General features: G+C 34.1%; 1 protein-coding gene across 1 annotated transcript in view; it reads left to right on the top strand.

The window, feature by feature from the left end:
- Positions 1 to 25,372, top strand: part of drosha (drosha ribonuclease III) — a 44,031-nt gene that overhangs the window by 12,226 nt on the left and 6,433 nt on the right. Inside the window, 18 exon segments of the mRNA NM_001110472.1 lie at positions 1,093 to 1,174; positions 1,257 to 1,328; positions 2,176 to 2,345; positions 4,183 to 4,307; positions 7,781 to 7,880; positions 9,152 to 9,259; positions 9,442 to 9,549; positions 10,254 to 10,392; positions 10,482 to 10,542; positions 11,633 to 11,692; positions 11,867 to 11,966; positions 12,710 to 12,812; positions 13,868 to 13,938; positions 16,569 to 16,613; positions 18,290 to 18,447; positions 20,763 to 20,868; positions 24,290 to 24,431; positions 24,644 to 24,726. Of these exon segments, the coding sequence (NP_001103942.1) occupies positions 1,093 to 1,174; positions 1,257 to 1,328; positions 2,176 to 2,345; positions 4,183 to 4,307; positions 7,781 to 7,880; positions 9,152 to 9,259; positions 9,442 to 9,549; positions 10,254 to 10,392; positions 10,482 to 10,542; positions 11,633 to 11,692; positions 11,867 to 11,966; positions 12,710 to 12,812; positions 13,868 to 13,938; positions 16,569 to 16,613; positions 18,290 to 18,447; positions 20,763 to 20,868; positions 24,290 to 24,431; positions 24,644 to 24,726 (1,833 nt within the window).

Here is a 25,372-nt window from a genome sequence, read left to right on the forward strand (position 1 = left end):
GAAAAAGTTTTGATCCATTTTCTATATAAAGCTTGACTCCTCCAACTTGCTCAACTATATTTTTCTAGCTGTGGTGGCAGGCCTTTTACACAGATTTTCCAATTACCTATGTTGTTATTTCAATGACAATTGTCATGAGTGCAAGTTACAAGTTAAGATCGCATTCAAGTAATATGAGCATTTTAATCACTTTGCTTGCGTGCCAGTTTCCTCTGTTCGTGCCCAAAACTTCTTGCAAGCCCTCGAATATACGCTGCTTAAACGCTGATTTTCTTGTGCGCTCTAACTAAACGCTGCTAAAGTGCAATTTAGTGCGTTTATGAAACAAGTAAATCTCCAACATTTATTAGATTTGCTGGAATTTTTATGAATGTCTCCAATAGACCTACAGAACGGCATTGATGCATTCTGAAGTGAAGTGAAAAGGCCATAAACTCCAGCAAGACAAAGTTTTTGTATGCAGAACCATAGACCTTTATCTATAAACAAAGTACAATTATGGAAACTGTGTTCATCCTAAATGAAAGCTACGCCATGTTTGCTTGCTTTCTTCAGGCGCAATGATGTCAAGCAGCACTGTCACCTAGGTACTTAGCTGGGGACTATTTTCGAGCTCTGCGAAATATGATTGCATCTGCTGTAGCCATGGGATGACAACAAAGTTCTTTGATTATTATGCTGGAATGAGTATAGTTACTAGCTGTATCAACCTCGAAAATGTTCTGTCTGTTTTAATACAGGGCGTAACTGCAGAAGTGTCAAGCTTAAATAGGAAAATTATCAAAGTATTATTGTATATTAAATTATCAAGAAATGCAAATGGTCTTATCCAATTTAATATTTTATGCTAAGCTAAAAGTGCTTCTGCTAGACCTGGAGATTGTCTAAATAGATTTAAAAGATGAATTTAAAACCATTCATCTCCAGGTGATATGTAAAATGTGTTCCTTTAAAAAAAGCTGAGTAAAACCCATTGGAACTGTTAAGTTAACTTAGCTTTTTTTATGATAATGCACATAGTTCATTTTGGGTAATCTAATTTGGGTAAAGTAACCCTTATGCTCTGCAATTGTGATCTGTTGTGCTTTCCAGAACTACTGTGTTAAAGGCCTGGAACTGTTTTCCTCATACCTATTTAAAGACATCTTGGAGTTGTATGATTGGAATCTCACAGGTAATGTACACATGCATGTACAATTATACACAAGCACACTATGAGCATACAGCCATAGTAATGTAGATTCTTTGTTTTACAGATCCTGAAGAAAATTCTCCGTTAGGCTGTCAGAGGTTTCATTTCATGCCTCGGTTTGTTCGGTTCCTGCCAGGTGCGTTTTAAATGCCTGTCTGGCTGATTTAAAAAAAAAAAAAAAAAAAAAAATATATGATTTTGCAAATATGCATATTAATACAAAGACAATATTATTACTTAATTACTGGCTTTGTTTATTTAAATAGATTTTTAAATTTTATACGTGGAAACCTCTTAAATTTATTTAATAGAATACTGTTTTATGAACTAGATTAACAGATTTTGTGTAAAAAAACATTTTGTTATAACTCATTTAAGTCAATAAAATTTACTACACAACAAAAACAATTGCATACTACAATCCTTCTGTCATCTGATTGATATTGTACACTGTTTTTAGCAATTAAAGTGGCTGTTTAGTATAACTAAAAGTATATCTCTTCCTTCAGGACATGAAAGAGTTTTAATGTAGGAATACATTTTTATTTTCAGCAATTTTAATAAAGCTTACTGGACAACTTTTATTTGTTGTATTATCTCCTTTATTATACTTTATTATTCAACCTTTTAAAAAATAATTTTAAAGTGTGTCGGATATACATGTAGATACTATAGGCATTTGAGGGACTTTGAAAAAAAATGATAGGATGACTTAAATTACGTTTTTGGTCTAAGATACCGTATTTTAAGATATCAGTTAAACATTAATTTAAATATTATTTGTAATAAATACAATTTTAGCCATTTAATTTGGTTACAGGGTAAATGTCAGAATGAAATCAAATCAAATTGTTACTGAGGCTGTGCTTTCTAAGATCATTAGTCATAATGTACGTTATTTCCCTTTTAAGTATTGTTTGTACATTTGGCTGTATGCATTTGGCAGTATTATTAATGTTGTTTTTTGTCGGCTTGGCTGTCAGATGGAGGAAAGGAGGTGTTGTCAATGCATCAGGTGCTGCTGTATCTCTTACACAGCAGCAAACCTCTGGTTCCCGAAGAGGAGATTGCAAATATGCTTCAGTGGGAGGAGCTGGAGTGGCAGAAATACGCTGAGGAGTGCAAGGGCATGATCGTCACAAACCCTGGCATGGTAAGACACATTTACACAATCACGATATTCTGTCACAAGCATAAAATTCTTTTCTGACATTAAAGGGGTCTATTTTAACGATTGAAGCGCAGTCTAAATTACATGGCGCAGAACCATTAAGGTTATGTCTGAATCCAATTTAAGAATGGAAAAATATGCTGTGAGCCCTGGGTTGTGCTTATTCTTTTAATGAGTTATGGGTGTGTTTGCTTAACATGCACAAAACCAATCAGTATCATCTCTCATTTCCTTTTAGAGTTAGTTATGTCGTGACATGGCACATTTGTTATTTACATGGCAGGCTTTAATTGGAAAAACTGAATGCTTCACTAGCGAGAATACGTTTACACAGACCATCTGCAGTGAGGATAGAGAACAAGCCTCCTCCATTCAGCCTCTTTACTATCTTTTTAATTTACTTTTCTCTTTACCTCACTCCTTTACTTTCGTGAACTCACTCCACTGTAGTACATACGGAAATCTGGTTAGGTTTTCTTTTAAAAATGACTGTCTAAAAATTGCAACAAATTGCACGTCTTGCGCATCTTGCGCCTTATTGCTTCAGCTATGTGATAGCGCCCAATGACACACAAAAAATGATTACTGTTATTTTGTAAGCAAAGTATGTGTAATAATAATAAAACCTGATTGATCAGTCTGTGTGAGTCTTTATATATTATTAGCCATACCTTTTCATTTTCTGTTATTCTGTGGTGTCAATAGAGAGAATTAATGCAGCCATTTTCTTCACCTTAAAGTAGCCCCCCTACATTTAAAGCAGGGGTGTCCAAACTTTTTCTTTTGAAGGGCCAAAAACCAAATATCATTGATAGCCGTGGGCATAAGATAAATATCAAACTATTTTACTTTAGTTGCCATGGGTCATTTCCTAAATCAAATAATTTTTTCATAGTATTGAAAAAAATAAACATAAAACTTTACTTTAAATCATATTAACTAATGCAGCATAACTTTTTAAATGATAAATTATTCCAATAAAAACATAGACAATCATATTTATTACACAGTGGAGTTCAATGCTGAATATACTAGTCAAGCAGAATCTGCCTTTGTCTTAATTCACTTACCAAAGTCTCTACATTGTCCTCCATCTGTCGTGGGTACGTTTTAAACTAAATGTGATTAATTTAAACAATTTAAATTGAAAAATTTAATTTCAGATAGCTTTTTGTAGCTTAACAATAAAACAAACAAAATAAAGATTACCATAATTTTGAAACGACAATCTCTAAATCATTCTCAGATGGGATGATGTGCCAAATACCACGTGCCACGGGTTACCATGGGCCAACTTTGCCCCGCGGGTCCTAGTTTGGCCATCTCTGGTTTAAAGGATTACTTAAACCAGAAATTAAAACTGTTATCAATTCGTCTGTTGAACACAAATCCTAATTTTCCATAAACAGCAGGGGTTCAGAGAAGAATCCCAAAACATTAGCCCCTTTCACACGTACAGACTTTTCCGTAAAAATACAAATACATTGCCATAAAGAGATCATGTGTAAACAGGCATTTAAAAATACCGAAAACAGATAGAGTTTCCTGTACAACACAAGTTTTTTGTTTTACAAAGTTTTAAATCCAACCCTCAATCCAACTGTTAAAATAGTGCTGTTAGATGACATATGACAAGGAAGTCAATGACATACAAACAACTGACAACCTTGACAATTTAAAAACAGGCTTTAGAAGTTCATATGTTACCCTTACAAATCTGCTTCCCAGTGGAGAAAGCAATGGCTTTTTTTGCTTGAGGATGCCCACTGTTCTAGTGCTGTCATGTCATCAAAATATGTGTGTGCCTATATTTACACAGAAACCCAGCTCTGTGAGAATCGACCAGTTGGACCGTGAGCAGTTCAACTCCAGTGTCATTACTTTCCCCATAATTGTGCATTTTGGTATCCGACCTGCTCAGCTTAGCTACGCTGGAGACCCGCAGTAAGTGTGACCGCATTTACCATTTCTATTCTTGTTTGCTTCCTTAAGAAACATCTAATGAGTTTTTTGCTGTGGTTCTTATAATTAGGGATATGAGTCTAAACTAATTTCATTTGCAATTAAGAAATTGTCTAATTGTGGAGGGAATTTTCATCTTCTGAGCCTTTTCAAGAGGCTGAAAACAATGGATCATTAGCTGCTATTGTTTGTATGAACAGAACTCTTATTTTATGAAATTGCAGTTCTTGTGAGGATGCACCTTCATTGTGCTGTATCAGTTTCCATTCTAGTTTTGATTAATAGATAGGTCTTTAATAATATTTTGATAATGATTGTAATGTTCTTCTGCTGCTATCACATATTCTTGTTATGATTAATTGCTGAAGCGTGTTTAAAAATAATTTTTAAAGTTCAATTCCATTCGTCTTTATTTCTATAGCACTTTTGCAATGTAGATTGTGTCAAAGCAGCTTAACATAGAAGATTATAATAAACTAAAACTGTGTCAGTCCAGTTTTTAGAGTTAAAGAATTTAGTTAATTTCAGTGTGGTTTAAATTTCACTGCTGAAAGTCCAAACACTGAAGAGCAAATCCATCGATGCACAGCTCCACATGTCCCAAACCAAGCAAGCCAGTGATGACGGTGACAAGGAACAAAACTTCACCAATTGAAGTGAAAGAAAAAAACCTTGAGAGAAACCAGGCTCAGTTGGGCAAGACCATTTCTTCTGTGCAGAGCTGCAGTCTAGGTGCCAGAGGCCGGAGAACGCTGGGCGTTTATTGTGGAGAACCTGCATTTGTGTGTGAGTAGGTCACCGGCAAGTGTACAGGTTGGCCCTTTTGGATCAAAGTGGTCTCATGCTCTCCACTCCTCCATGACCACCACAGCATCTGCTTAAGATACAGCCTGGTCTAGGATTATGGAGATCTTAGGATTATGAAAAACAAACTAACATAAGCGTAGATGTCGTTCAAATTATCATGTCTTTTGGGAAGTGTTCCCAGCTCTGGTTACCCTAATTAATGCAGCCTAACAATCCTTTAGAGGATTTGGATTTCAAAAGTTTAAGGGTAACAAAAGTTACATTCAAAGACGTGAGGCGCACCAGACTGCCTTATTGTTGACAAGAAAAAAGAAAAAGCGACTGCATCTGCTGCTTGTTGTGTTGCTGTTGATATTGTTATAATTGTAATAATTCATAGTATTGTGATATTCAAGATTTAATGCTTTTACTACTAGTCTCTTATCCATCTTCAAAAGTCTTTTTAGTTTTCTTGACAACACAAACATTGTTGTCGCCATAGTGGAAACCCGCCTCTGCTTTCATTTGATTGGAGAATGAAAGAGACACGATTGACATAACATGCTTTTTTTCATTTAGAGTTGACTTTTTTCAACTGCGAGCGAACAGTGCACAAGGGCAAAGGGGAGACGCAGCAGGCAGTTAAAACATGACAATGCAGGGTGCATAATGGCCCGTTTCCACTGAGTGGCATCGTACGGTTCGCTCCGTTTTCATGGTTGTTTCCATTGTCAAAAGGTACCTAATGGCCCGTTTCCCTCTGAGTGGTACGGTTCGGTTTGGTAGGCTTTCCACTGTCAAAAGGTGTACCAGACCGTACCATACCACTTTTTTCGGCACCCTTTTGTAAGGGTACCAAAAGGCAGAGCTACTTGTGCGGCTGAACACTATTGGTTTAAAGAGAAACGTCATTCACTTACGCAACAAGCCAGAATGAAAACAAAAACCTGCCATGTTTAAAATACACAGCTGAGAGATTACAGCAGAATAATATATACATATAACAATGAGCCATGGTCGCTCCGGGCTCAAACAGACCTTGTCATCATCTTGATGAACAGCCACAAAGCCGGAGTAGAGCAGAATCTACCCTGTGCCTCGTAGTTTTTTACGAGCCAGTCTGAAGCGCGAGCGGTTTTGCTTGCTTTCTTGTTTGAGCTCACCGCGCGTCTAGATCTGAAATAACAAACTTCTTGAGTTGATGTGCTTTAAAAACCTGATCCTGTTCGAAATTGAAAAAAAGAAGCCAGAAAAAAGGAGCACATTATTTCTACAGCAAACGTGAACAAACTGCCTTGTTTTAATTTTTTTCATCACCTTTTAGACTAATAAGAACTGGGAACGATGGAATTACTCTCTACCAGAGGCTACACGTGCTGCTGAAGATTACAGACACAGATAAAATGATTTCACTGACTGTAGGCTATATTTTGTATTGTTTTGAATCTAAATAAGGACAAAATGTCTGTTGTGTGTAGTTTTTCTGCAGTTGGTAACATATCGGAGACTATAAGGGTCGGTATGTGTTCATATATGTTCATTTATTTATTTATTTATTTATTATAATTACAGACTTTACAGTAGGCTAATTCGCACTGTTATTGATCTGCAGTTATAATCAAATCCTGTTCATAGAAAAGTTAGCATTAAACATTGACACACAAGTATTTATGTGTGTAAAGCGTCTGTTTTGTAAGAAGTGCTTTTCTTTTGATATGAGTGACCCGTACAGCTTTTTTGCAGACATTTTCTTGAGGGAGAATGATGCAACTGAAACTTTCTGTCATACACCACGCCCACCACGCCTACCTTTGGTAGTGGAAACGCAAGCCTGATAAACCTAATAAAGATGACCCCTACCGACCCGTACTGTACTGTACCAGTCAGTGGAAACGAGCCTTAAAAGTGAACCGTACTGCACCACTTTTTGAGCACCCTTTGCAAAGGGTACCCAGCACCATAAAAGGGTACCAAAAGGCGGAGCTAGACGCACAGCTGAACGCTATTGGTTTACAGAGAATCGCCACCTGCTTATACACAAGCAGAAAAATGAAAACAAAGAAACCACCATTTTTAAATACACAGCCGAGACATTACATCGTAATACTTTATGCATATAATAATGAACCATGGTCGACCAAAAAAACCTTGTCGTTGTTTTGATGTACAGCCACAAAGCCAAGAAGAAAAAAATCTACCATGTCCTGTTTTTGTTTTATGAGGCTGTCTAAAAGTGTGAGCGGTTTAACTTTCTCCAGGGAGCTTGCAATCACTTGTGTGTGCCTCTATTTGAAATAACCAACTTTTTGATCTGATGATAATAACGTGCCTGTGATTATTGAATCGCTTCTGGCATCCGATCCTTTCATAAACAGACAAACGTGAGAGTGAAGCGCAAAAAACGGAGAAGCCCGTAAAAGCAAAAGATCAAATTATTCTTTCACCAACCTAAAATATGATCAAACTGCCATGTATAACTATTATCATCACCTTTTGAACGATGTGAATTTTCCTTAAAGACTGTAAAAGTTAAAATAATTATTCAAAGTAAGTGCCTATGATATCAATATTGTGCATGTTCTTTATCACAATATAATAAATGATTGATTATTGGCATATGTCTGTAGTTGTTTATACTGTATATTGTAAAAACACTGCTTTCATTGCAGGTATCAAAAGTTGTGGAAGAGTTATGTGAAGTTGCGACACCTGCTGGCCAACAGCCCAAAAGTTAAACAAATTGACAAACAGAAGTTGATGCAAAGAGAAGTAAGTGTCTGCAAATGTGGTTTACATACTTGTAATTGGCTAAGGTCATCAACGCTTTAAATAATAAATATGGCAATGGAAGTAAGACTGTATTATTAAAGTGACTAGAATCTAGTACACATGATGATGAGAATCAAGTTTACATATCCTACCGGGCAAAAGTTTGAGGTCAGGCGATTATTTATTTTTATTTTTATTTATTTTTTTTACATTTTTTAAAATAAGCTTGTTAAGTTTGTTAATATTTTTACATTTTTTTAAATAAGCTTAAGTTTGTTAATATTAGAGATGTCATGAATTTTTGCCCACCAAAAATTTATCAGCCGAAAATGTTGTCATTTAATGGACCCTCCAATTTTTGTGGCGTCAGTCATTGTTGAGGTACTCTTTTAAATCTAGAAGCATCAACAACTTGTATTAAAATATACAGTTGAAGTCAGAATTATTAGCCCCCTTCAAGTTTTTTTCTTCGTTTTTTTTTTTATATTTCCCAAATGATGTTTAACAGAGCAAGTAAATTTTCACAGTATGTCTGGTAATATTTTTTTCTTCTGGAGAAAGTCTTATTTGTTTTATTTTGGCTAGAATAAAAGCAGTTTTTAATTTTTTTAAAACTATTTTAGGGACAAAATTATTAGCCCCTTTAAGATATATATTTTTTCTTGATAATCTACAGAACAAACCATCATTATACAATAACTTGCCTAATTACCCTAACCTGCCTAGTTAACCTAATTAACCTAGTTAAGCCTTTAAATGTCACTAAGCTGTATAGAAGTGTCTTGAAAAATATCTAGTCAAATATTATTTACTGTCATCATGGCAAAGATAAAATAAATCAGATATTAGAAATGAGTTATTAAAACTATTAGGTTAAGAAATGTGCTAAAAAATTATCTTCTCTCCTTAAAACAGAAATTGGGGAAAAATAAATAAGCGGTCTAATTCAGGGAGGCAAATAATTCTGACTTCAACTGTATATTGTTATCATTCAATATGGAAAGTAATTATCTAGATTGCATTTTTTCCATATCACCCAGCCGTAATCGCCATGACTGTTTAAAATGGTCAAGATGTTTAAAAATTATGCTTGTTTTGTCAATGAAATGTTAAGTTAGGTAATGACTTTCATGGTGCTACATGTGCTGGGGTATGTGTTACAAAGGTACTTTATTTCACATTATTGTTTCTTTAAAAAGTCCTTCTGCTAATCTGCTGTTCGTGAAAGCATGGGAACCCTGATACATTGTTCTAATGGTTCTGATTTACAGGAAGCTCTCCAGAAGATCAGGCAGAAGAATACGATGAGAAGGGAGGTCACAGTGGAACTCAGCAGTCAGGGTTTCTGGAAGACTGGCATTCGTTCTGACGTCTGCCAGGTACATGAACATACACTCATTCAATGCATATATTTCAAGAATAGTCTAATCTGCTGCCTTAGGTATTGTGTATGTTGAGCTTTAGTCTAAACCAACACAACCTGGCTTATCATTTTGTAAAGCACAAGTGGTTCACCACAATTTTATCTTCTGTAAAGCAGCGGATTTGATCTTTTTTGCAGCACGCTATGATGCTTCCTGTTCTCACCCATCACATCCGCTATCACCAGTGCCTGATGCATTTGGATAAGCTGATTGGTTACATGTTTAAGGAACGATGCTTGCTGCAGGTAACACAGACTAAGTAAATCAGAGAAAAAGTCACAGTAAACAAAAAGCAACTCTCCCAGCTATCAGTGAATTATCTCATGTTGAAAGCCACTGTGGTACTGCATAATGTAAATCATGATCTGTGTGGGTTATTTATGGGGCAATCCGATGAGATTAAAGGTACGTCTCTGTTCCGTTGAACATGATGACATCTGCACTGTACCGCATTGATCCAAATCAGTATTTTAGATTTTAAGGATTTCTATAAGCAAATGTGCTACAAAATAATGAAAAATTTTGCATTAGGAAGATATAAAAACACAGGCAGAGCTGTGATAAAATGAAATGCTATTGGTTGTTTTTTTTTTTTTTTTAATTGCTGAAGCTATTATATGTCCTGCCTAGTCTTCGGTTAAGATTGTCAAATAAAAATTGCAAATTTCAAAGCGCTTGATGACTTTTAGAAAGAGCAGCTAAACACCAGTTAAAATGATTATGAGATATTAAATGTTATATTTTTATAGCTTCTATTTAGGAATCAATTAAAAAAAAATGCTCAAACAACTAACTTGAGAAATATGCTTCACTTTAAAAGTAGAAGATATCATCAACGGTAAAAATCTAAATTGAAAACGGTATTATTTTTAGTTGTGTGCTGTTAAATGTTCATATTTTTTTACTTCTATACCATTTAATTCTTGCTTTGTGTTTCTTACTTCTTCAGTTGGCAATGACTCACCCCAGTCATCATCTTAATTTTGGGATGAATCCTGACCATGCTCGCAACTCTTTGTCCAACTGTGGGATACGCCAGCCAAAATATGGAGACCGGAAAGTGCATCATATGTACATGAGGAAAAAAGGTTAGCAAATATTCTTGTAAATGTATGTTAGAAAATGTTTTTAATGTAAGTTGTGTATTTTACCGACTGATTTGTCTCTTTATCATAAGGAATTAACACCTTGATCAATATAATGTCACGACTGGGCCAGGATGACCCCTCACCTTCCAGGTTTGTGGTTTGTCATTATATTAATGAGGTCATTTGGTTGTGACTTGGAACATTTAGTGCCATATGTACAAAATTAAGCAAATTATTGTAAGAACGCAATCTTATAACAGCAGAACTTCCTCTCACTTTTACTACACACTCTCCGTGTTTCTCCTGCTAACAGCAACTATTATAGCTGCTAAGTGCATAGAATTCTGCAGAATTTTAGCCTGTGATTGAATGTAGTTACTTGTGTAAATGTGTGTAAATTTATTTAAAATGTTCAATTGATTTATTTACAAAATTATTTAGTATTTTCTGTCTTACAATAGATATGTTTTATGAGAGACTTGCTCTGCAAATACAGATAGATCAACTTAAATTAGTAAACATTAAATAAATGTTAAAAGGTATTATTTTTTTATTTCATTAAGTTTTTAGATACGATACTCCCAAAATCATTACGCACAAGTTCACAGACTTTAAAAAAAATTCTGCACCGAAATGGCAAAAATGTTCTGTCTAGCCCCAGTTAATGACATGAATTTTAAGGAGTGTAAAGTAATGGTACAGTTTGAAATATCAGTATATGTACAGCAGCAGTCTTAAGTAAACAATGCATTTTTTGTTTACTATTGTCTTCTAATAAATATTGTATTTGAAATAGGAGCTTCTACAATATCAACTATGGCTTTTTCATTGGTCATTTTTACTGCATACTTTGGTAACAGTACAATAAGTAAGGTTGTATTTTATAATCTGTTTAAAAACAGTGAACAATACAGTATTAATTCATATTTGTTAATGTTAGTTAATGGAAATAAAGTTGTTTGTCGTTAGTTAATCATGTTAACTCATGCATTGTGCATTACTGTTTATATTTTAATACTGCATTAGTAAATGTTGAACTGTTATTAAAAAATGCTGTACAAGCTTTGTTCATTAGTAGTTCATGTTAGCATTTACTAATGAAACCTTATTGTAAAGTGTAAGATTATTATTGTTTTTTTTTTATGTTCACACCTAAAGAAGGATTTTATTCAGACTGTTAATAAATGTGGCTCTTGGTGTTCATTAATAAAATATAAATGGATTTTTGTCTGTCAAACAGGATCAATCATAATGAGCGCTTGGAGTTTCTTGGAGATGCAGTTGTTGAGTTTCTGACTAGGTGGGACCTCTGACCTCCTGTTACCTTTGCTTTAAATGTATCTTTATGCAGAACATGTCTGAGTTATTTTTTGAAGTTTCCTTCTCATTTTAGAGTAGCTGTTTCTCCTTTCATACAGACAGTTTTTGTTGTTGTTAGTTTGTTTATTCGCTTAGTGTTGTTTTTCTTTTCCAGTGTGCACCTCTACCACCTATTTCCAAGCCTAGAGGAAGGAGGACTTGCCACATATCGCACAGCAATCGTTCAGAACCAGCATCTTGCCATGCTTGCCAAGGTGACTGTTTACCTAAATGTTCCCTGTGCTTTGGAAAGAAAGAGTAATAAAATGTATGGCTGTTAAGTCTCTCTAAGAATAACAATCAAAAGCTATGAGTGGGAGTTGTAATAAGAAAATTGTGTGGTTTTGTGTTTATTAATCTCATTGAATTAATAAAGGCAGTTAAATCTTCTCCTTATTTACCAAATGCTATAAAATGTCCTTTTTTCTGCTCTCTGGCCTTTGGAGCATATTTACTTTTTATCGGATCACATCACTGTACTTTTCTCACAAGATCTGCAAGACAATTGCAGCTTTTGGTAAATCACAAATGTTATTTTTTGCTGATTTATTGTGCAGCCCTATTCCCACCTACAGTACATAAAAAATATAGCTAATTTAGAATATAACAAATATATATTGTTGTAATCTCACTAGGAAACGTTCAGTGTTTGCTCAGCCAATCAAACACTGTCCGGAGCATGCATATTCATTATCTTGTGTGTGACGTCAGAGTCTGTTTCAATTGGCCACTTATAGCTTGCATGTGATTTTGTGCTCATTGGATTAAATAAATTGACTGTATTGTAACACATCAGATTACATGAACAGATTGATGGCATCCAATCACATACACTGTTCATTTGCCTTCCAATGTAAGATGGATGTGTTGTTTAGCACATAATTTCTTTGAGTATTTCTTTTGTTTGTGAGTTTTGATATTTTTTTTATTTATATTCATAATTGTTTTGGATCCCCAGAAACTGGAGCTGGATCGTTTCATGCTATATGCCCACGGCCCTGATCTGTGCAGAGAGTCAGATCTCCGGCATGCCATGGCAAACTGTTTTGAAGCCCTGATAGGTTAGTTCTTTCTCTTAAAGTCTGTCTCTTTGTTTCATTTCATGTGTCTCCCAACACTCTTGTCAAAATGTTGATACTGATATTTATGTTGTTTATGTAGTACTAATAAATATTTACACAAACTAAATATATATATATATATATATATATATATATATATATATATATATATATATATATATATATATATATATATAAATTAAAAAATACAACCATAGGTGTGTGCTCAACATCTGAATGTCTTAAAAACAGCCTCGACTTAATATGAAGTTTTAATACAACCTAAGCCAACTGTTAAATTTACAATGATTATTTCACCACTGGATTTCAGCACTTTAAATATGCCACCAAGATGTTGTAGTGTGTGAGGCCTAATGAATAAGATCAAACCAACCTTTACAGTCCTTTTGAGTAGTTCAAATATTGATTCAAAATTCTTAAAGGAATATAATAATTCCTTGTGATCCTAAACAAGTGGTCTGCAACAGCATTAATATCTGACCCATGCCCTCAGCCAGATTATTTTAAAAGCACATGCCAGAAATGGTTATTCATAAACACTTCATCATTTGGTGATTTTGCCTTCAAAATAAAAGAATGAGAACATTTTTTTTTGCAGAAATTTTTTATTTTAAGATAATTTGAGAGCTTTTATTTGTTCTGAAAAGTCTGAAAGACGTTTAAAAGAGTTGATGGGTGGATAAATAGACACCCCTCTAAAACAGACTTATTAAGGCACACAGGCTTTGCCTTCAACTGTACAGTATGTGTCACTACTCTGCTTTTATTTATCTGTTGTAAAACCAGACATTTTAATACCATAGTTTACATTTTTAATACCCTCTAATTACAAAATATACAATATTATGCCCAAGACAATTGTAGTTACATTTTTCTCAATTATTATTTTATTATCTTTTGATTATGCTTTGGCCCACCATCTAATTGCAATTATTATTATTTTTTTTTGCCTAATGCCAAACTTCTTGCCGACTCCTTTCATAAACCTTTGAAAAGTACTGAATTTGTTTAAAATTAATTTTTGTTTGTTTTAGGGGCTGTTTACCTAGAAGGGGGTTTAGAAGAAGCCAAGGATCTCTTTGGAAGACTGCTGTTTAACACTGAGGTGAGCTTTATGTTCTTGTGTTTTATATGTTCATAAAAATTTTATAAATACATTTTTACTGCTTGAAAAGGCATCTTTGGATTTCTTTCCTTTCTTTGGATATAAATAAGCCACTGCTCTGTTCAGGTCTAAAGCATTCTTGGATGTTGATGCATAAGTGAATTTGTTTTTCAAATGTTTGCTGATTCGTGGGCTGACTAGTAGCTGTTGTGGATGTAGATGGTTCTTTTCTGCTGAAGAGAAAATTTTTGTGGTTTTAAAACGTTTCAAAACCTGGTTTTAAAACAATTTATTGGTTCAAGTTGGGCACAGGACAATTTTACATTTGAAAATTAATATGTTAATTCCTAAAGAAATAAAAAATGGTTTAAAAGTTGCTTTTTTTGAAACCTCAAAGAGTTAAATAAAAATAAATTTCAAAAACTAAATAAATTTACTTGGCTGGCATCACATGGAATATCATAGATCAGCAGTCTGCATTAGGATCGCTACTGCATCAGCAATAAAGGATAGTTCAACCCTAACGCCACTTTCATGTCACACACGCAAGTAGAGCAGCAGCAGTTTGTGCGCAGTGCCTAGGGAGAGCAGAAGCAGCTCACAGGCATTTGTCTTTCACATCAACCGACGCAGCAACCTTCTTGCTGTCAGGTGACAGCACTACCTACTGCGCCACTGCGTCGCCCATAATCTATAGTTTTAATAGCCTAATATTTAAACAAATATAGTTGTTGCGACTTTCAAGTTTGGCTTGAGGGTGTAAAAGAAGTAACAATTGATTTGATAATTTTGTGGTGAGTTGGTGGCTAAATAGCAAAACAACAATCACAATACTACAAAAATAAATAAATTTATTTACAAAAGTGAAAAGAAGTCAAACAGCAAAACTATTATATACAAGATCTCACAAAAGAAAATTAATCAATCAATGCATATTATGGATGGGGAAACAAGAATTAAGTGGTGCCAAATAAATTAAAGTAATATAACAAAGCCCCAAATTTAGCTGAAATTTACCCTCTAAACCAGTGGTCACCAAACTTGTTCCGGTGTCCTGCAGATTTGAGCTCAAACCCTAATTAATCACACCTGAACAAGCTTATCAAGGTCTTACTAGGTATGCTTGAACAATCCAGGCAGGTGTGTTGAGGCAAGATGGAGCTAAACCCTGCAGGGACACCGGCCCTCCAGGACCAGGATTGGTGACCCCTCCTCTAAACTATCAAATTTAAAATAAACAAACAAAACATCTTTAGCGTTTTCACGCTATAACTAAAACTACTCTTCTAACCAAAAATACAGAAAAAACGTACAGCGGGTGGCGCTCCCTTCTAAACTAGTGTGCTTTAGAAAGTGGAGTTATCTCCGTGATGCTAGGTGTATGTTATGTTGCATCTAAACCCCCAGGGGAAGGCTGATGCCAGAGATCAGGGAATCGTCATATACACGCATACAAGACGGTAACAACGACCAAAAACAAGAACAAGACCAAAATCAAAACTCTAAATTCAACATCATGCCAAAAAACAACAAGCCAAAACACACATAAAAAGGCAAGCAAGAGAAAGCAATTAAGACAGAAAAAGCTTCCCCGCTCGTGTCCCTTTAAACTTTGAGCTTCCATCCTAATTGGCAGCGAATGTGATGACATCACAGGGTGTAATAGAGATTGACGTCTTCACAGTCTAATGAGATATTGGAGTGGGCGATTCTAAGAATCGAGAGAGAGAGAGAGAGAGAGAGAGAGAGAGAGAGAACACAAAAGCAAAACATATATATACAGTACATATGACTGTAACAATAGTTTTAATAGTTATTATACATAATCGAGCTAGTGCACAACTTTAGCAAAACATATACTATAAATTGTTTTAATTTTTTTTTTTTTTTTTTTCGGGCCTAAACAAATATTTGTTGTATTTTTTTCTTGTTTAAGTTTATGTGATTCACTATATAAAAATCGGTGGATTTTATCGATGCATTCACTGCTTAAAATTGCCACATTTTAATGACCTTTAATGTATTTTTGGTGATTGTCAATGCATTGTCACTTTATTTGAGCTCTGCTTATGCTCCACTGTGTGCGGTATGAAAGCTCTAATAATCTGTTAACATGGACCCCAAAAAAACATGTGCTGCTTACGCTCTGCTTGCGATTATGGTGTGAAAGAGGCTTTAGGGTGTGTGTCCACCGAATATTTTTTGTGCTGCAGAAAAGCAAGTGATGTTGTAAAAATGCTCATCTATGAGTGTTATTGCAGTGCAGTGTTTTTTTGTTCTTTTGTTGCTATGATATAGAGTGTCCCCACTGTGATTGGATGGCTAGCTCAAAAGTATAAAAAAAACAAATGCTCTGCTCGAGGAAAAAAAAACACTTTGGTGAACATGCATCCTAAAATGTTTTTTCTAATTACAACATTGGCGTGATGTACATAGTAAAACTGCACTTCAAAGTCTAATCTAAACTTTAAAAATACATAGTGATTAACTAAAAATATGATTCTTGTTGCCAAAAGGTTGTTGACTGAAGTCATTCTTGTCTAATTTCAGATTCTTTTGTGTACAAATTCTTCTCAAGTAGTCTATGCTGTTGTTAATGTAGATTTTTTACCTCTATTTTTGTCTTGCAGGACATGAGAGAAGTTTGGCTCAACTACCCACCTCATCCTTTACAGGTGTGTGCACATATCACTTCAAATGTTTGTCATGTACCTGTGTAAGACAGACATATACATACACGTGCTAGTCACTTAATTATCTAGAAAATTAATGATAAAATGCAGTAAATGGTAAAATTATTTGTACTACAAACTGGTGTTCATTATTATTATGAAAGTTCAAAGAATTCTTCTGGAGAAAGTAATAATTTGTTTAGTTTGAAGTTAAATAATTTTAAAATATATACAGTTGAAGTCAGATTTATTAGCCCCCTTTTTTAATTATTATTATTAATTTTTTTCAAATATTTTCCAAATGATGTTTAACAGAGCAAGGGAATTTGCAAAGTATGTCTGACAATATTTTTTCTTCTGGAGAAAGTCTTATTTGTTTATTTTCAGCTAAAATAAAAGCAGTTTTACATTTTTAAAAAACTATTTTAAAGTCAAAATCTACAGAACAAACCATCGTTATACATTAAACTGCCTAATTACCCTAACCTGCCTAATTAACCTAGTTAAGCTGTATAGAAGTGTCTTGTAAAATATTATTCACTGTCATCATGGCAAAGATGAAAAAAGAAATCAGGGATTAGAAATGAGTCATTAAAACTATTATGTTTAGAAATGTGTTGTAATAATTTAGGGGGGCTAATAATTCTTCAACTTTATATATTTTTGAAGGATATATTATTAGCCCCTATTACAGGGTTGGTTTACCCAAAAATAATATTTTACTCACCCTCAAGTAGTTCTAAAGCTTTTTTTTTTTTTATTCTGTTGAAAGAAAAAGTAGATACTTTGAAGAAAGCTAAAAATCGGTAACCATTGACTTCCATTGAAGTAACCAAAATGGTTGCAGGTTTCTCTTTAAATCACTTTTGTATTTAACTGAATAAAGAAAGTCAAATATGTTTAAAAACAAGTTAAGGGAGAGTTAATGACAATGTTAAGTTTTGAGAGGGCTATTTTGTTTTGATGTACCAAGTTAACCTGCCTATTTACCCTTATAAAACTATTTAAATCCTTTAATTGCACATTAAGCTGAATACTTGCATTATGTAAAATAACAGGTACAATATTATGTAATGTCATCATGGCAGAGAAATTATTTACTTAAAATTAGTTTTTAAATCTTAATTTTTTTTTTTTTTTTTATGTCTTTGTTAAACTGCAGTTTGGAAATAAAAAAAATAAAAAAAATTATTGGAGGGCTAATAATATAGCCTTCATTTTTATGGAAGGTAAATAGTATTTGTATTTTAATAAAATGTTGGTTGAAATAGTTTAAACTGCTCATTACATAATGCGATTATGCCTCCGTAAAATACTTTTTTTTTATTAAAAATATTAAATTAAAAGGGTCTGTATGATTTTAGGAATTTTGTAATGAAGCTTTAAACTTGTAAATGTTTATTGCCTATAGACATTCTGTCAATTGACAAAAAGGATAAAGGAATGTTAAAAATATGTTTCAGCAAATTTACAAGTGGATTTGTGGTCCAAAATGTCATGGAGTAAAAAAGACTTGAGGATGAGTAAATGACAGGATTTTCATTTTTATGTTGTTATATACATTACTGAAATTTCAGCTGTTTATGTGCCATTTTATAATAAAAGATGTGTATAAACTTAATTGTACTAATGAAATTGTTATACATATGTAATGTGTAAATGTTCTGCTATACGTCTAGGTGCAGGAGCCCCTGACTGACAGGCAGTTGATTGAATCCTCTCCGGTTCTGCAGAAACTCACTAATTTTGAGGATGCTATCGGAGTGCTGTTTACTCATGTACGTCTCCTAGCGAGGGCCTTCACTCTGCGGACAGTGGGCTTCAACCACCTCACACTGTAAGAGCGCCAGTCCTTCTGTGACTTTGTAAAAATAATTTTTTGTTTTGGGTTATTTATTTTTACATGAACATCACAATTACACTAGACAACCAAATGCATTTGTTTAAGTGTTTTAGCAGACTTGCTAATTCTTAACACCAGTCCTCGGGAGGCTTGACCTAAAATTAAAATAAAATGTATACATATACTCTATTATAAACATTATAAGCACATAAAGATTATAAGTCTTTCAGATTATCACACAAAGAACTTGTTAAAAAACAAAAAAAAAATATGCTTAAAAGATAAGCTGTAAACAACCATAAAAATTGCGATATAAACTTTTGATGAAAAATTCAAGCTCATGAGTTACGCCAACCAAACCACGCAATGCTCCATCTTTCACCCCTATTTTTTCGAAATATAAGTACACATTTTGTAAGTATAAGTATATATTATTCATTATCTAAATCATGCTACAACTTAAGCCCCTGTCAGATCACACGAATTTGTCCAATTTCGACATGATTTTTAAACGACAAATGGTTGTCGTGAAACAAGATTTAATTGTCTTCTCGTGTAATGTGGCATAGTTCATGACAACTGACAACATACCTGCGATGCTTCATGACACTACCGCATAAAGTCTAGCATGTTTCGTTTTTTTTTCTAGTTTTTCATGTCGAGTTCCGTCACGTGGGTGACGCTGTGCAATTGGATTACATCATTTCTTGGTTATATTTGTGGGTGCTGCTGTTAATGTGCTGGTCAGGTAATCAAAAAGTAGGCTGCATATTTACTTATGGGTGGGTCATGGGTGAATAACATTGGTTAAGCAAACTTTAATTACCTTTTCTAAAATATTAAAGTGTTTAAGCTATTTTATCTGACAGACTGGCACAAATATGCAGATATCTCCATTTTTAAAACGAGTTTTTTAGTTCTCTCATCCTTCCAACAGTGCTGCGAATACATTGCAAAAGCATTCCCTGCTCATTTAAATGTGGTATTAATAGTGAAAATTGTTTAATATAGGCTTCACTGAAACTGAAAATTTCACCTTAATTTTATTTAAGCTAGATTATTATTTTATTTCACAAACCAACACAATCTCACGGCAATTCATGTTTTGACACATATAGCGGACTTATGAAGCGCATCACCTCAAATCGTTATTCTTGTTTATAGATAACTGACCAACAAAGGAAACATTAAAATTAAGTTCAAAATTATAGCAAGCAAAATTCATTCCAAGAAAAATGTATGAATTTTGTTTTTGTTTGTGCCCCTCCACTACTCAACTATACGGGTGGATGATTTGTTTCACTCTAAGGAAAAAAGGATTTAATGAATGCTTCACTGTGATTTGTATCTCAAGTCTCAGTTATATATTTGCACATTTTTTAATATGTTAATATTTGAAAATAATCCATCTTGAGCATCTGATTTTCCTTGCTGCTGCTTTTGTGCTTTCATGGCTGGAAAATATACATTTAGATTTTAAAGAAAATATCTTAATATTAAAAAGCAATCATAAGTTTGATCCTATCCATGTCATAAGGAATGCCCTTAACTAATGTAGTTATTAGTTGACTGTATTAGTATAAGTATATTAGTATAAGTGTTTACTGAGATTGAAAAAAAAAGATAAAAAAATAAATAAAATTGAGATATTTGAGAATTGAGAAATATTGTTATAGCAACACTTGTGACTGCTTTGGGAAATAATGCTCATAGTAGACGTCACAGGATGACTGATCGTGAAGGACCGTGTAGTCTTGAACATACAAGTATGTATGTATGTATATATCTGTTTGTGCAGTGCATTTTTAACTCTCCACAAGTTCTATTTGGCTTTAAATACGTGTGTTTGGGGTTAAAATGTATAGTCAGTGCCACAATAATTTCACTTTGTTTTATACTTTTTTCATTCTTCTTCTTTTTTCTGAATATGTATTCATTTTATGGATTTTGTATTAATTACACAATTTACATTTGCAGGATAATGTTTGTTTTAAGTGTTTAGAATTATTTAGAGTTGTGGTAGCTCCTTTTACATTGTTTCAGAATATATTAAAAATATGTGACATTTGTGCATACTTGTGGCATACTTGTATGTGTGTTTTTGTTTTATTTTAAAATATTGCAACATTTAGTCTGGTGTGACTTTTCTTATATAGTAGGTTAGAGTATCTTTCCAGCACCATTAATTAAGGATTTAAGTTTGAGCCATAATATTTATGCACCTTTCTAGTCTGGAAATGCAACACCGTAATTGTATAAGTAGTTATCTAAAAAATAGATCTTTATGCAACTGATGTTCCTGTCTGCAGAGGCCACAACCAGAGGATGGAGTTTCTTGGAGACTCTATCATGCAGCTTGTGGCAACCGAATATCTCTTCATCCACTTCCCAGACCATCACGAAGGACATTTGACAGTAAGGATGTCTATATAATTTCTTCATTTCATGTTAGCTTAACTTCCTTTTTTTATTTAGTGTATTTTTTAAAGCAATAGTTCGCCCACACTAAAGTGGTTTCAAACCTTAATGAGTTTCTGTTGGAAACGTGTTACAATTGACTTTCATAGGAGGAAAAGCAAATAGTATGGAGGTCAATGGTTACAGGTTTTCGCTATTCTTTGTATGTATTAAATATCATCTTTTGTGTTTAACAGGAGAAAAAAAAACTGATCATAATGAAGTTATGTCGAAAAAATCTTTAGTTTTGGGTTAATTATTCCTTTAACTCCCTATTTGCTGTAGTGATCATGAAGAGCTATATTTATCCTGTGTGAGATATTATCCAGGTCACCATGCTTTGATCATTTCTTAGAATTCTGTATATACAGTTCAAACCAGAAGTTTACATGCACTCTAAAAAATGGTACATAACTATTTTTTTTAAACACTTACTATTTTAGGTCGGTTAAGGCTGATTTATACTCCTGCGTCGAACGCACGCGTATGCTAAGGCACAGCCTACGCGTTGATGCATAGCCCTTTGCCGTGGCCATCGGCGTCGCTAACGTGCACCTCTAAAAAAAATTTAACTACACGTTGCAGCAACGCACACTAGTTTATTCCAGTCACACCAAAAATTCGGGACATTAAAGTTGGTAAGCTAACTTTTATGGACAAGAAATGTACAAATATATTTATAAGAAAATGTCTTATAGAGGAATGCTATCCTGGTCCTATTAAAATAAATAATATTTTTCAACCTTTTAATAAGAGTTTAGTTAAAAAAAAATGATATTCCTCTTTCTCCAAAATACAAAGAAGTACATTTTAAATAATGTGAATTTTAAATGTTTGTCAATTTTACACTAGTGATATAAAAACAGTTGAACATCTATTGCTTCATTGTAATTTGGTTAATCCTTTTTGGTCTAATGTGGAAGTCTGGATAAAACAATACATTTCAAGGTTTCCTTCTATTTGCTGGGACATTGTGAAATTTGGTGTACATTTGGACGGCAAAGATGATGACTTCTACTGCAAATTGTTTACTTATTTTACTTAAATGCTTCATCCACAAATGCAAAATTATGAAAACAGCTCCTCAATTAATTGTGTTTAAAAAGGAGTTTGCCACCTGTGTAGAAGCTTTAAAAATAATGAAAGGCGAGAAGGCTAAAAAAATTATAAGATTTGTTCTTAGAATATGGTTTTATTTAACCCCTTACAGAGTTTCTGTTTGATGTCTGCATGGTATATTGTTATTATTATTATTTATTTTTTTATTTTTATTTTTCTTATTTATTTATTTTTGTTAAGTTATTTTGTACATTTGTATTTTTATTTTATTTTTGTTTGGTTTGTATTTAATTCACTGTATATCTGACATGTCTCAGTCAGTTTGTGCAAGATTATGTTTGGACTGAGTTTTGTCTAAATTGTTATGTTTTTGAAAGGCAAATAAAAAAAAAAAATAAATAACCTTGCAGCGATAGCTTTTATGCTCTGTGATTGGTCGTCTAGGTAGCGCTGACGAGTCTGGGTGGGACTGAGAGCCGTGCAAGCCCGATAGAGCGAGTGTTTACAATTGTAGAGTTCCTTTGAAGGAGCTCCGGATGGAAAATTTTGTTTTGTGTTAACCTTATGGTTAAAGTTGTTGCCTGTCTGCCGGTTCCTGCCTCAAAATTGGCGAGTTTGAGCCACTTGTACATTAAGGAAGTGTTCAGAAAAGAAAAACGCCAGCGAAGAAACTCAACACAGTGGAACATTGTTTCGGAAGTGTTATTGCAGAACAACAGAAACAGCGCGCAGAATTATAAATGCAAAGCTATGGCGTTGCATTCACCATGAGTCACTTGCCGATTACTTGCACAGAAGTATAAACCAGGCTTTAGGATTACTTAAATGATTTACAATTGCTAAATACCAAAATAATGAGAATTTTTTTTTTGTGAATTTTTTTTATCAATTTCGAGACATTCAAAAATTTACATACATTTTCTTGGTATTTTTTAGTTTTGCTTTTTAAACTGAAAAACTTTGGTCAAATGTTTTGAGTATCCTTTCACATGCTTCTCAAAATAGTTTGAAGGATTTTTGGCCCATTCCTCTTAACAGAACTGATGTAACTTGAGTCAGATTTGTAGGCTGTCTTGCTCGCACAAGCTTTTTCAATTGACAAATTTTCTATAGGATTGAGATCAGGGCTTTGTGATGGCCACTCCAAAACATTCGCTCTGTTGTCCTTAAAGCACATTTTAACTAATTTGGCAGTATGCTTAGGGTCATGGTCTGTTTAGAAGAGATATTTGTGGCCAAGTTTAAACTTCCTGGCTGATGTCATGAGATGTTGCTTCAGTATTTCTACATACTGTAATGTTCTTTCTTCATGATGCCATCTATGCTGTGAAGTGGACCAGTCCTTCCTGCAACAAAACAGCTCCACAACATGATGCTGCCGCTCCCATACTTCAAATTGGGATGGTATTCCTTGGCTTGTAATCTTTACCCTTTGTCCTCCAAATGTAACACTGGTCATTATGGACAAACAGTTCAATCTTAATTCCATCAGACCACAGGACATACATTCATTAATTATCTTGTAGGTTTAGCTGCTTTATTAATACGGGGTCGCCACAGCGAAATGTACCGCCAACTTATCCAGCAAGTATTTACGCAGCGGATGCCCTTCCAGCCGCAACCCGTCTCTGGGAAACATCCACACACACACTCATACACTACGGACAATTTAGCCAACTCAATTCACCTGTACTGCATGTCTTTGGACTGTGGGGCAAACCGGAGCACCCGGAGGAAACCCACGCAAGCGCAGGGAGAATAATCTGGCTTTTTTGTTGATTTTCCCTTGTTGTCACACAAGGAAGCTGTGTGTTTGAGGTTTTTCTTAAATACTATTCTACAGTTTTGCGTCCAATTAACTCAGATGTTTTCAATTAGCCAATCAGAAACTTCTAAAGTCTTCATACAATCATCTGAGCTTTTACAGAGGCACAATAATCCTATTGTATATAAACTTGACTTTCAAGAAAAGTTATAAAAATTTCTCAAAAAAAAAAAACTCTTTCATTATTCTGCTATTAAGCATAACAGAAACAAATTTGATAATTTTAACTTTCCTTAAAAAAATCACATTAACATCTGAATTTTTTTAAATGGTTATGTGTCTTTTTATACAGTGTATGTAAACTTCTGGTTTCAACTGTATAATATAATTTTATATTTAAAAATTTTGAATTTGGGATCTGGGAATTATATACAGTATTTGGTAATCTTTTTAGTTGGTTACATTTTTGTATATAAATCTTTAGGAAGTAAAATATATAAATGAGGTATGTACATATTCAAGACGAATTGAAAATGTTTGTGTGCTTTATTGTAGCTCCTGCGCAGCTCATTGGTAAATAACCGGACTCAAGCGAAGGTTGCAGAAGAGTTGGGTATGCAGGAATTTGCCATTACCAATGACAAAACCAAACGACCAGTTGCCCTACGGACAAAGACTTTAGCAGATTTGTTGGAGTGTAAGTGTGACATTACTATATTTAAATTATTTCCATAAAAACTTTTTTGCAAGCTAAAATCCTACAGAAATGTAAGTATTTATTTATTTATAAATGCTTTTATACAGCAGTATTATTATTTCAGATAAAGCATTTATATCAATCTAAAATACTTAATGTTTATTGTGTGGATTTCTATTAATTTGTTGTTTTTTTTCTATCTCTAACTTCAGCATTTATCGCAGCACTTTACATAGATAAAGACCTGGAATTTGTGCACACATTCATGAACGTTTGCTTCTTCCCACGACTCAAGGTATGACAAACTAGAATAGAGATCAGCTAAGAAATAGATTAGATTATTTTATTTTATTTTATAGATGGGCATCTTTTTTCATGTTTTGCAAAGTCAGTGTTTTAAAGGAACTATACCAAAAATACTTTCCCATTAGCACTTTTAGTCCACACCCGGGTTGGTTTGACATCAGAGTATGGTACGTTTAGTTAGTGTGAAGGTGTCTTCTGAACTTGGGTGCACACTCGTGAACTGTACCCGAGTTCGCCTAAAAGAGGTGGTCTGGGGTACAGTTTACGTGAACTCTGGTCCAGTTCACTTCTAGTATGAATGCAACTATACAACAAACTATCATTTTCATAACATTCATTCATTCATTCATTCATTCATTCATTCATTCATTCATTCATTCATTCATTCATGTGTCTGTCTGTGTGTGTCTGTGTGTGTCTGTGTGTGTCTGTGTGTGTCTGTGTGTGCGCACGTGTGTGCGCGCGTGTGTGCGCGCGTGTATGCGCGTGTGTGTGCGCGCGTGTGTGTGTGTGCGCGTGTGTGTCTGTGTCTGTCTGTGTGTGTCTGTGTGTGTCTGTGTGTGTCTGTGTGTGTGTCTGTCTGTCTGTGTGTGTGTGTGTCTGTGTGTGACTGTCAGTGTCTGTGTGTGTGTGTC

The sequence above is a fragment of the Danio rerio genome, chromosome 12, assembly GCF_052040795.2.
Source record: "Danio rerio strain M-AB ecotype USA chromosome 12, GRCz13ab, whole genome shotgun sequence".
NCBI classification, from domain to species: Eukaryota; Metazoa; Chordata; class Actinopteri; order Cypriniformes; family Danionidae; genus Danio; species Danio rerio.